Below are 12,976 nucleotides of genomic sequence, written 5' to 3'. Positions count from 1 at the left end.
ACAAGAATAGATTTGTTGTTAAATTGTAAACAAAGATGTTAGATGGTCTTACTTTGTACTTGTAAATATTTATAAATAAATTATGTCAGCAAATGCTCCGCTAAATTTATTACAGTTACGCCCTCCCCCCCCCCCCCCACCCCTCCTCACCCTGCCCAAAGATGTCTTTTGACCCGCAGTATTTCTTGGATAGGGCAGCTACACCAGTTAAAGCTACCATCTTGGTGAGGCACAGTCAGTTTAAAGGTATATTTCCTTGAGAGAGAATGCTTGTGGTTCGCAGATGTGATGGTTTATGTCACAGTACATCATTCATTTTGAGCATTTCGAGCATCTTATTGCAAGCTATATTAAAGTGAAAGTAGGCAGGGGTGCGACGTCCAAAAACAGAAAAATATTTAGCTGGACATTTTGCCCTAAAAACAAGGCTAACTATTATAAACAGAAAGAGAGTCAGTTTGGTATTTCAGGTCGTTTAATAACAGTCAGTTGCAGTCATTTTTTCTGAGGTCAACCTTAAACGTACTGAAACTAAAATATCAGTAAACAGCGTCATCATTTGGCAGTTATGATAGCAAGTATTTGACCAGTCCTAACCGCCGTCTGCTTCACGTCTGCTGTGCAACGAGCTACCTTAATTTAAGTATTAACTGTATTTTTCTTACTTGTCACTTCTTCTTCCGTGTGTTTTTGCTTTTAGGAAGCTTTATTTGTCGAGTGCTATTAATAGTGATCCATAGATTTCGTGTTTGTTTTGAATACAGTCAGAGAGAGTCCCTTTAGTCAGGCATAGTGCTAGTAGTGTCAGTGTCGTCCTAACCGCCGTCTGCTTCACGTCTGCTGTGTAGCGAGGTACCTTAATTTAAATATTAACTGTATTTTTCTTACTTGTCACTTTTTCTTCCGTGTGTTTTTGCTTTTAGGAAGCTTTATTTGTCGAGTGCTATTAATAGTGTTCCACAGATTTCGTGTTTCTTTTGAATACAGTCAGAGCGAGTCCCTTTAGTCAACCATAGTGCCAGTAGTGCTAGTGTTTGTTTTCAATACAGTCCAGAGACAGGTAGTGCTATTTTCTTTGTTTTCTACAAGAAGTGGCTAGCAATCACAGTTTAGTCAATAGTCAGCCGCCTTTAGTGAATTAGCAATCTAGTTAAAAGTTGATTAACCCTCTACAGTAAATTGATTTCTTAGGATGGATAGGATGTGTGACTGCTGTGTACGGACGCAGGAGGAGCTGGCCACTGTCCGCGAACAGCTGAACGTGTTGATGGCCGCGGTCAGCCGTCTTCAGGCTGCTGCCTCGGAGTGTAGCGGCAGTGGGGAGTCTGGTGCGTCGCAAGGTACACCCCAGGTTTTACATGCTTCACCCACTGTCCCTGCTGTCGAGACATCTTCGCGGGTACCGGGCGCGGTTGGGCCACCCTCTCCCCAAGGGGAGCGGCGGGTTCAGCGGCGTTCGCGGCGCACGAGGCGGAGGGTAAATGAGCAGGCTGGCCGTGTGACATCGCCCGCTCTGCCTGTGAGTGGACATGTGGCTGCTCCTTCAGCAAGTTATTGGGAGCTCCAACGTTAGGCGGGTGATGGAGCCCCTTAGGGAAATAGCGAAAAGGTCGGGGAAGAAGGCCAGTGTTCACTCTGTCTGCTTGTCGGGGGGTCTTATCCGAGATGTGGAGGAGGCCCTACCGGCGGCGATAGAGAGCACTAGGTGCACCCGACTGCAAATTGTTTCTCATGTCGGCACCAATGACTCCTGCCGTCTGGGTTCAGAGGTCATCCTCAGCTCGTACGGGCCGTTGGTGGAATTGGTGAAGGCGGAAAGCCTCGCTCGCGGGGTGGAATCAGAGCTAACTATTTGTAGTATCGTTCCCAGAACCGATCGCGGTCCTCTGGTTTGGAGCCGAGTGGAAGGCTTAAACCAGAGGCTCAGACGATTCTGCGGAGATCTGGGGTGCAAATTTCTCGACCTCCGCTATCGGGTGGAGAAATGTAGGGTCCCCCTGAATAGGTCAGGCGTGCACTACACGCCGGAAGCGGCTACAAGGGTAGCGGAGTACGTGTGGAGTGCACATGGGGTTTTTTTTAGATTAGAGAATTCCCTCCCTAGGCCCGACAAGACGCCTCCTGAGACGCGGCAAGGTAGGAGTAGGCAAAATGTAACAGGGAATAACAATATTAATGTGCTAATAGTAAACTGCAGGAGCGTCTATAGAAAGGTCCCAGAACTGCTCTCATTAATAAACGGTCACAACGCCCATATAGTACTAGGGACAGAAAGTTGGCTGAAACCAGACGTAAACAGTAACGAAATCCTAAACTCAGATTGGAATGTATACCGCAGAGACAGGCTGGACAGTGAAGGGGGAGGCGTGTTTATAGCGATAAGAAGTGCAATAGTATCGAAGGAAATTGACGGAGATCAGAAATGTGAAATCATTTTGGTGAAGGTCACGGTTAAAGCAGGCTCAGACATGGTAATTGGATTTCTTTATAGGCCCCCTGGCTCAGCAGCTGTTGTGGCTGAGCACCTGAAGGATAATTTGGAAAATATTTCGAGTAGATTTCCCCACCATGTTATAGTTCTGGGTGGAGATTTTAATTTGCCGGATATAGACTGGGAGACTCAAACGTTCATAACGGGTGGCAGGGGCAAAGAGTCCAGTGAATTTTTTTTAAGTGCTTTATCTGAAAACTACCTTGAGCAGTTAAACAGAGAACCGACTCGTGGCGATAACATACTAGACCTTCTGGTGACAAACAGATCTGAACTATTTGAAACAGTTAACGCAGAACAGGGAATCAGCGATCATAAAGCGCTTACTGCATCGATGATTTCAGCCGTAAATAGAAATATTAAAAAAGGTAGGAAGATTTTTCTGTTTAGCAAAAGTGACAAAAAGCAGATTACAGAGTACCTGACGGCTCAACACAAAAGTTTTGTCTCAAGTACAGATAGTGTTGAGGATCAGTGGAAAAAGTTCAAAACCATCGTACAATATGCATTAGATGAGTATGTGCCAAGCAAGATCGTAAGAGATGGAAAAGAGCCACCGTGGTACAGCAACCGAGTTAGAAAACTGCTGCGGAAGCAAAGAGAACTTCACAGCAAACATAAACATAGCCAAAGCCTTGCAGACAAACAAAAATTACGCGAAGCGAAATGTAATTTGAAGAGGGCCATGCGAGAGGCGTTCAGTGAATTCGAAAGTAAAGTTCTATGTGCTGACTTGGCAGAAAATACTAAGAAATTCTGGTCTTATGTAAAAGTGGTAGGTGGATCAAAACAAAATGTCCAGACACTCTGTGACCAAAATGGTACTGAAACAGAGGATGACAGACTAAAGGCCGAAATACTAAATGTCTTTTTCCAAAGCTGTTTCACAGAGGAAGACTGCACTGAAGTTCCTTCTCTAGATTGTCGAACAGATGACAAAATGGTAGATATAGAAATAGACGACAGAGGGATAGAGAAACAATTAAAATCACTCAAAAGAGGAAAGGCAGCTGGACCTGATGGGATACCAGTTCTATTTCACACAGAGTACGCGAAGGAACTTGCCCCCCTTCTTGCAGCGGTGTACCGTAGGTACACCGTAGGCGTAGAAGAGCGTAGCGTTCCAAAGGATTGGAAAAGGGCACAGGTCATCCCCGTTTTCAAGAAGGGACGTCGAACAGATGTGCAGAACTGTAGAATTTTGGAACACGTATTATGTTCGAGTATAATGACTTTCCTGGAGACTAGAAATCTACTCTGTAGGAATCAGCATGGGTTTCGAGAAAGACGGTCGTGTGAAACCCAACTCACGCTATTCGTCCACGAGACTCAGAGGGCCATAGACACGGGTTCCCAGGTAGATGCCGTGTTTCTTGACTTCCGAAAGGCGTTCGATACAGTTCCCCACAGTCGTTTAATGAACAAAGTAAGAGCATATGGACTATCAGACCAATTGTGTGATTGGATTAAGGAGTTCCTAGATAACGGAACGCCGCATGTCATTCTCAATGGATAGAAGTCTTCCGAAGTAACAGTGATTTCAGGTGTGCCACAGGGGAGTGTCATGGGACCGTTGCTGTTCACAATATACATAAATGACCTGGTGGATGACATCGGAAGTTCACTGAGGCATTTTGAAGATGATGCTGTGGTGTATCGAGAGGTTGTAACAATGGAAAATGGTACTGAAATGCAGGCGGATCTGCAGCGAATTGACGCATGGTGCAGGGAATGGCAACTGAATCTCAATGTAGACAAGCGTAATGTGCTGCGAATACATAGAAAGATAGATCCCTTATCATTTAGCTACAACATAGCAGGTCAGCAACTGGAAGCAGGTAATTCCATAAATTATCTGAGAGTACGCATTAGGATTGATTTAAAATGGAATGATCATATAAAGTTTATCGTCGGTAAAGCAGATGCCAGACTGAGATTCATTGGAAGAATCCTAAGGAAATGCAATCCGAAAACAAAGGAAGTAGGTTACAGTACGCTTGTTCGCCCACTGCTTGAATACTGTTCAGCGGTGTGGGATCCGTACCAGATAGGGTTGATAGAAGAGATAGAGAAGATCCAACGGAGAGCAGCGCGCTTCGTTACAGGATCATTTAGTAATCGCGAAAGCGCTACAGAGATGATAGATAAACTCCAGTGGAAGACTCTGCAGGAGAGACGCTCAGTAGCTCGGTATGGGCTTTTGTTGAAGTTTCGAGAACATATCTTCACCGAAGAGTCCAGCAGTATATTGCTCCCTCCTACGTATATCTCGCGAAGGGACCATGAGGATAAAATCAGAGAGATTAGAGCCCACACAGAAGCATACAGACAATCCTTCTTTCCACGAACAATACGAGACTGGAATAGAAGGGAGAACCGATAGAGGTACTCAGGGTACCCTCCGCCACACACCACCAGGTGGCTTGCGGAGTATGGATGTAGATGTAGATGTAGATGTAGAAATGGTCAGCCTTCTTCCTCAGGTAATCTTACGTCAAAATAAACTGAAAAGGCTTCATTAAAGAAAATAAACAGTTATCTACTCTTCTGCGATGGGAAAAGAAAAGATATTCAATAAGTTATTTGAATTAGACTTATAAACAAAAAACAATAATCTGTTACTGAGTATTAATATTTTCATTTAAATACACTTTAACAAAAAAGTTATTTTCTTTGGAAATTGTGGTACAGTCCAGAGATCACAGCTCTGCCACACAAGAGACGGCAACTTAGATCGATAACACAGACATTGGCGATGTTTCGCTGCAAGCCGCAACGGTGTATTGGAGTCGCTCCTGAGGACCACGCCACTAACTAAGCTCTTCAGTGCCCTGGCGCTGAGCTCAAAACGTTGCCGAACTTAAAAGAACCTAACCCCAGTGTGAGGCCTCACCTACTGTTGTCAGTATCATCGTCTAGGACCAACGAGCACAATATCGCTGGGTTCGGTGTGGGGCGGCGGTGGGGTGAGTGGACTGCTGTAGACTGTTATGGGGCTGCGTGCCACTGAGGGCTAAGACGGGGACGAAGCCTCTCCGTCGTTTCTAGGTCCCCAATTCAATAAATACATACATACATACACTACTGGCCATTAAAATTGCTATACCAAGAAGAAATGCAGATGATAAACGGGTATTCATTGGACAAATATATTATACTAGAACTGACATGTGATTACATTTTCAAGCAGTTTGGGTGCATGGATCCTGAGAAATCAGTACCCAGAACAACCACCTCTGGCCGTAATAACGGCTTTGATACGCCTGGGCATTGAGTCAAACAGAGCTTGGATGCGTGCACAGGTACAGCTGCCCATTCAGCTGCAACTCGATACCACAGTTCATCAAGAGCAGTGACTGGTGTATTGTGACTAGCCAGTTGCTCAGCCACCATTGACCAGACGTTTTCAGTTGATGAGAGATCTGGAGAGTGTGCTGGCCAAGGCAACATTCGCACATTTTCAGTATCCAGAAAGGCCCGTACAGGACCTGCAACATGCGGTCGTGCATTATTCTGCTGAAATGTAGGGTTTCACAGGGCTCGAATGAAGGGTAGAGCCACGGGTCGTAACACATCTGAAATGTAACGTCCACTGTTCAAAGTGCCGTCAATGCGAAAAAGAGGTGACCGAGACGTGTAACGAATGGCAGCCCCTTCCCATCACGCCGGGTGATACGCCAGTACGCCGATGATGAATACACGCTTCCAATGTGCGTTCACCGCGATGTCGCCAAACACGGATGCGACCATCATGATGCTGTAAACAGAACCTGGATTCATCCGAAAAAATGACGTTTTGCCATTCGTGCACCCAGGTTCGTCGTTGAGTACTCCATCGCAGGCGCTCCTGTCTGTGATGCAGCGTCAAGGGTAATGGCGGCCATGGTCTCCGAGCTGATACTCCATGCTGCTGTAGACGTCGTCGAACTGTTCGTGCAGATGGTTGGTGTCTTGCAAACGTCCCCATCTATTGACTCAGGGATCGGGACGTGGCTGCACGATCCGTTACAACCATGCGGATAAGATGCCTGTCATCTCGACTGCTAGTGATACGAGGCCGTTGAGATCCGGCACGGCGTTCCGTATTACCCTCCTGAGCCCACCGATTCCATATGCTGCTAACAGTCATTGGATGTCGGAAAACGCGAGCAGCAATTTTGCGATACGATAAATCGCAATCGCGATAGGCTACAATCCGACCTTTATCAAAGTCGGGTACGTGATGGTACGCATTTCTCCTCCTTACGCGAGGCATCACAACAACGTTTCACCAGGCAACGCCGGTCAACTGCTGTATGTGCATGAGAAATCGGTTGGAAACTTTCCTCATGTCAACACGTTGTAGGTGTAGCCTGCGGCGCCACCCTTATGTGAATGTTCTGAAAAGCTAATCATTTGCATATCACAACATCTCCTTTCTGTCGTTTAAATTTCGCGTCTGTAGCGCGTCATCTTCGTGGTGTAGCGATTTTAATGGCCAGTAGTGAATATTTTTTCTCCTCCTAGTAACAGGCTCCTATGCCCTGACACAGAAGGAGCTGTATGACAAAAATAAAAATTTGTAGGCGTGTTTCTCATCTGATACATGATCTCTTTCAAATTTCACGCCTTCTGCCGGAGCAGTCAAAGAACCCACATTTGTGTCCGGACGAAAATAGTTTCACCTGGTCACAACATAAATCATTTCGTGGAAATCTTGACAGGATAGTTAATAATTACACTACAACAACAGCATTTTTGTGACTGTGTCAGTTTATAATTTGTTGTGTTCTTTTATCCATTGGGTGTTTATGAAAGAGAACACCCTTTCGATGTAAACACTAGGGGCAAAAGCTTAAGCGATTAGCATAGAACTTGCCTTAGGTGTACTTTCTCTACATCTTCGCTAAAAGCCTGGCTTGTATATATTTAACCGGCCACGACTGTAAAAAAGCCGCACACCTGGCCGTCCTTGACTTTGGTGGTAAAGTCATAGTGGGGCACCTGCGGGTCTGCAGGTATAAGACGGCAAGAGATTCCCACAGGCGCACGTGCACAGGCGCCATGTGTAGCGGTAGGTGGCACGGCAGTGGCGCGTAGTGGAGTGGGGAGTACTTTTAGAGCATGTAAAGAGACGGCAGAATGTGTTAGAAATTTGGTGCGAAAATGGTATGGTTTAGCAACGAGAATTAATCAGAATACGCAGACGAAATCCCAGCATGCTGGGATAGCTTGGGTCACGAATTTCTGTTCATCATTGGAACGAAAAACCAGTCCACGCTGTAAATTTTTACTTTTTATTCATTCGGTTATAAGTTTCGGGCCGAGACCCATTTTCCAATCATCATAACATAATCAAAACTGGCATTTCTGGAGATGTCAAAAATGTAGAATCAACATTTATAGTGCATACATAGTGCATAAATAGGCATAGGCCACAGATGTGGCTCGAGGGAAAAATCTCCTTATACATTTCCTGTATTAAATCGGTTTTTAATTAACTAAAAGTGAAAGATTCATAACACAATTTTCCGGTGGCAGTCGAGACGGAAATAGCCCAAAACGTCACGAAAGATGTCGAAAAGCTAATGATGAAATATAGAGTGCAGGGAAGTTAGTCTCAGTTCGTCTTTGGTCACATAACGATTCCCTAATCATCAACTTTTGGTTATTATTTTATTTCGTGTGGTGCCAGGTTGGTCGGTACTTGCGAAAGAAAACAGGACTTCTGAAATATTACAAGTACACAGTAAATTTTGAGTAATATACGTAGCGTGTGAGACGATAAATATAGGAGAAAGAATGAGACTTTAGTACACGCTTTGTCAGTTCTGTAGAAGAACAAAATTGTATACCTCAAATAAATATTAATTAATGGAACCGCTTTTTTATTATTCACGATGATTGTACCGTAAACTCCCAATTAGTAAATATATCAAAGCCGATATGAAACTTCCTGGCAGATTAAAACTGTGTGCCGGACCGAGACTCGAACTCGGGACCTTTGCCTTTCGCGGGCAAGTGCTCTACCAACTGAGCTCCCCAAGCACGACTCACGCCCGGTACTCACAGCTTTACTTCTGCCAGTACCTCGTCTCCTACCTTCCAAACTTCACAGAAGCTCTCCTGCGAACCTTGCAGAACTAGCAGTCCTGGAAGAAAGGATATTGTGGAAAGCTGGTTTAGCCACAGCCTTGGAGATGTTTCTAGAATGAAATTTTCACTCTACAGTGGAGTGTGCGCTGATATGAAACTTCCTGGCAGATTAAAACTGTGTGCCGGACCGAGACTCGAACTCTGGACCTCTGCCTTTCTCGGGCAAGTGCTCGTGAAAGGCAAAGGTTCCGAGTTCGAGTCTCGGTCCGGCACACAGTTTTAATCTGTCAGGAAGTTTTATATCAGCGCACACTCCGCTGTAGAACGAAAATTTCATTCTATATCAAAGACAGTAAGCACAGCAGCTGTTAGAGACAAGGCGTAACTATACCGCTAATAGCAGACGAAGTTTAGTACCGGTAAATACTTTATCCACACAGCAGCTGTCTGTGCGATGTGTCATCCACATTGATTCTACGATGGCGTCAGCGCAGCCTGCAGGTAATGTGGTAGGGCGGACCGGCAGCGATGACCGGCCACGGAGGTACCTAGCACAGCGACTTTTCGCCACGCTTCCGTTCTGGTAGCTACAGACCGTCGTTTCCGCACCTCGCTACCAAATTTTGAGCGAACCTGGGCAGGAGCGAGCACTCACCTCGTGGTCCTTCTCCCGCGCCACTTCGGCCAGACTGCAGCACCGGTCGACCCCCACCTTGAACACCAGGGGGTTGACCCCCAGGTACTTCCCGTTTCCACAACCTGCAACAGCAAGCGGGAGCGCAGAGTTAGACGGACACATCACACTAACTAGTTATTTGCTGTGTTTGGCACAACATTTGTCATGGAAATTCAAAAAATGTGCAAACGTAACGGCGGCTGAACCGTCTGAACTGCCAGATGACGTTCAGATGGTCTTCACCACAGATAAATGCTGCGCGTACTGTACAGGGTGCGGAACGTAAGACTGACCACCAATAACGAGTAACTCGATGGAGGTGTACTTTCCGCTAAGTTATCGAAGCAGTTTGGCGTATTTACTAGCGTACGCAACTAACTTTTAACCTTTAGTCCTACTTAATTATGACATTATTTGTGTTTTATTTTTAATAAAAACTACATATTTTTTCCTGTGGAACTGCGAAAAACTTCCGACGGAGACTTCAGCGATATAACATGTATGGAACGTAATCAAGATATCAAGATCACAACTGCAAACAACTGTCCCGCTATCAGAACAAGTGGTACCAAAGACACCTGCTCACTGTATTGAATGGCAAAGTTAATAAATATATTTTGAGGATTCCGTGTTCGGGCAAAACACAGTTCCTTGTTTTCCATTATTCGGGCATGCAGAATGCAACACTATCATCAATGAGTTTCTCTACATCTCGCCACGAAACAAAGCCTTGGAGGATATGGAATGAATCAAACGATACACTAACACGCAGAAGCACTCACTGTAGGCTATACCCGTAAAGTACACTGACAGAGAATTATGATGAGTCCTAGTACACTGACACTACATGGTGTCTCTCCTAAGAACCGTCAGTCACATTTCCTCTGGAATTCGATTTTGTTTTAGCAACATGTAGTTAGAGACAGTCCAAACAAATATTGCTCATCGCATCTTTCACACGACGTTCAGTGTCGACAGATAGCGTAGGTTAGTTTCCAGTTACAAAGTATCCTTTCGGCAGAGCGCTTCCTCATTAGTGTCGAACCAGCGTTTGAAGCCGAACACTCAGCCTCAGATATCCAAAGAACAAGCAGGTTTTATTGCTGGAAAAGGATTTCGCGAACAGACCCTCAATATATGATGCATAACTCACAAATTGCAAGAACTCTTTGTTCCGGTTTTTCTCTGATTTCTTGACTGTAGGGAAGCCTTTCACTGGGACAAATTATGGCAGGTGCTCGCAGAGTTCGGTGTCCTACCACTGTTGACAGCACTGCTCAGAAGCTGAATCACCTAGCAGCTGTGAAGACAAATGCTGGCACGTGTGATTTCTTCAGTTCATCAAATGGTGTTCAGACAGGATTCTGTCCTATCCCCCTTTAATATACTTTGTGTGGGATCTACAATTTATAAATCTCTCTCACACCGGCCTGATTTAGCTTCACTGATCAGGATAGTAAAAACATCCTTATGTTAAGGGAATTTTCATTCACAAAGCAGGCTTATCACATTCACACAGTTCAATACTGTTCTATCCTGATTAAATTGAGCTTAACTTAAAGTCCATAAGGCAGTGAAGCCATTTTGAAGTCTCGGTGCGACGAAAATTGTCAGTCGATCTCCTGAAAACATTTGTAATAATTATTAACTTTCGGTGATCACATGGGGAAGACCGGAGATCTGCTGGTAAGACCGTGTTAGCCTATTTACTTGAAGTAACTGGATATCTTGAGCATACAAAACGGCAGGTTCGTCCAGTGTAAATCAGACGTTCCCCACTGATCCCGTGCAACACAGCGTAGTAAGCAGACACTGTCAATAATAATCAGTTAAATAATACGCGAACACACTTACTTTAGTTTAGTTCATGTATTAAATTCCTTCTCATACAGAATCTCATCAAGATGGCGACTAGCTCAACAATACATACATATACATCCTTCTTTCACGACTAATCGGCAAGAAGACCTCCATTCTTTTCCCAAGAGAAAACATAGATAGCAGAGAAGCTATTCCATGGAGTAAATGGACGCTCCAACGAATAATTGGGCTTGAATCTACTTTGCATTGATAATCGGTAAGATGAGAAGAGATATTTCGAGATATGTACTGAGTTATATAATTTATAAAATTTCTGAAAATATCGCGGAGAGACCGCTGCAAGAGACATTACATCGCCCCTCGCAGCGAGCAAAGTTGATATGTATCCACTTTGTGAGCTAACTATTGGCTTAGCTAACTCGTTAGAATTTGTGGAACATACGTTCCTATAAATTTTAAGAAGTTAGTAAGAATTTTTTGATTAAAAGAACTGAAAGAGATTTGGTATCTTCGTTACCTAGATACCTAGTTGTTGCTTTCACGTGTACTGGGGCATACCCGCATCCCACGTACACAACCAGGGAAGATGGACTTATATACTTGTTAATCAGGTCTACCTATTCAGGAACTGGCCTTCACAGGGAAACCCCGGAAAACCTGGAGGCTTAGACCCCAACTAGGTATCACAGATGATAGGAAAGACAGAATAATTTAGAAATTTGAGAGTTATCTAGAATTCATAGGGAAGATAAAATCTGCCTCATAGCCAGAAAAAAAACTTTACACATGCAAATTTTTTTTACAATCTTCTGAAAAATTTTCTTCATCGATGTCTTGCTGAACTGCGGTGAAACTGATCGAACAGTAACATGGGACACGGCACGGAGGACAGGCGTCGCATTGGCGTACCGGACAGGAGACTTAACGGATTTGAGAGACCAGAAGGAACCTCAGCAACAGGTACTCAGGATTGTGGCATGAAACAATCGAAATTCGTCTAAGGAATGGTCAACTATTAAAGATTCCCGGAAGAGAATGGTTAGTTGAATTCCTCTAGATTCATTTTGAACTCAAATGTGGACCTGATCCATCCAATCTTCCATCTGAGGAATGGGAAAAATCCATTCGTCTTATACTTTCCACACTTAGGTGTCTTAATCGATACTGTAGTTGCACAATATCACAACTCCAGATCGGAAAACAATTTCGAAAACATGGATAATTTCATCCATCTTCTTGAGTAAGCCAAAAGGTTCTTATCCTGGTTTTATTTATTTATTTATTTATTTTTCGTTGGCTTTTCCAGGTGGAAGTAGATCTGCATCTTTCCTAATTTGGTTTCAAGTACGAATGTGGATAGCATGTCAGAATGTTAAAAACTTTATTATTTGAGATAATTTCCAAAAAAAAATTATATCTTACTCATAAATGATTAAAATGAAATTTTGCTGAAAGAGAACGTTTAATTAAGTCTTGCTGCATGACCTCTCCAGCTGAAATTAATTTTTCTCTTTTATACTCCAAATGCCGCATTTTCTCATGAACATATATGAATGCAATATAACAATAAACAAATCCAACTGGAAAATGACACATTATTATAAATTCAATGAAGAACTTTCTTATTAACTCTAATTTTATAAACACACACTAAGATGGTTAATTAAATTCTCTTGAATAGAATTTAGCTCGCGCCAAAAAAAAAAAAAAAAAAAAAAAAAAAAAAAACCAGCGACTCTTTATATCTGTGGACAGTAGCAATCGATTCTAATTTCCTAACGCGGTTCATTTGTTCTCCTGTGAACTGTCAGTTTACAAACACTAACTTCACACGCAAGCGCCGTATTCGATCATATAGTTTCAGTAAACTTATTCTCACTGGAGATTAACACTCCCTGAATGTATATTATTTC

The 12,976-nt window shown here is 43.7% G+C and overlaps 1 protein-coding gene across 1 annotated transcript in view; it reads right to left on the bottom strand.

Annotated features, from left to right (window-relative positions):
- Nucleotides 1–12,976, bottom strand: part of LOC126412906 (uncharacterized) — a 660,163-nt gene that overhangs the window by 315,665 nt on the left and 331,522 nt on the right. The window contains exon 4 of the mRNA XM_050082795.1: nt 9,222–9,325. Within this exon, the coding sequence (XP_049938752.1) occupies nt 9,222–9,325 (104 nt within the window). The remainder of the gene's footprint in view (nt 1–9,221; nt 9,326–12,976) is intronic.

This window comes from Schistocerca serialis, chromosome 7, assembly GCF_023864345.2.
Source record: "Schistocerca serialis cubense isolate TAMUIC-IGC-003099 chromosome 7, iqSchSeri2.2, whole genome shotgun sequence".
Classification (NCBI taxonomy): domain Eukaryota; kingdom Metazoa; phylum Arthropoda; class Insecta; order Orthoptera; family Acrididae; genus Schistocerca; species Schistocerca serialis.
Note: the sequence above shows the minus strand (reverse complement) of the source record. Positions and strands in the feature narration are given on the sequence as shown.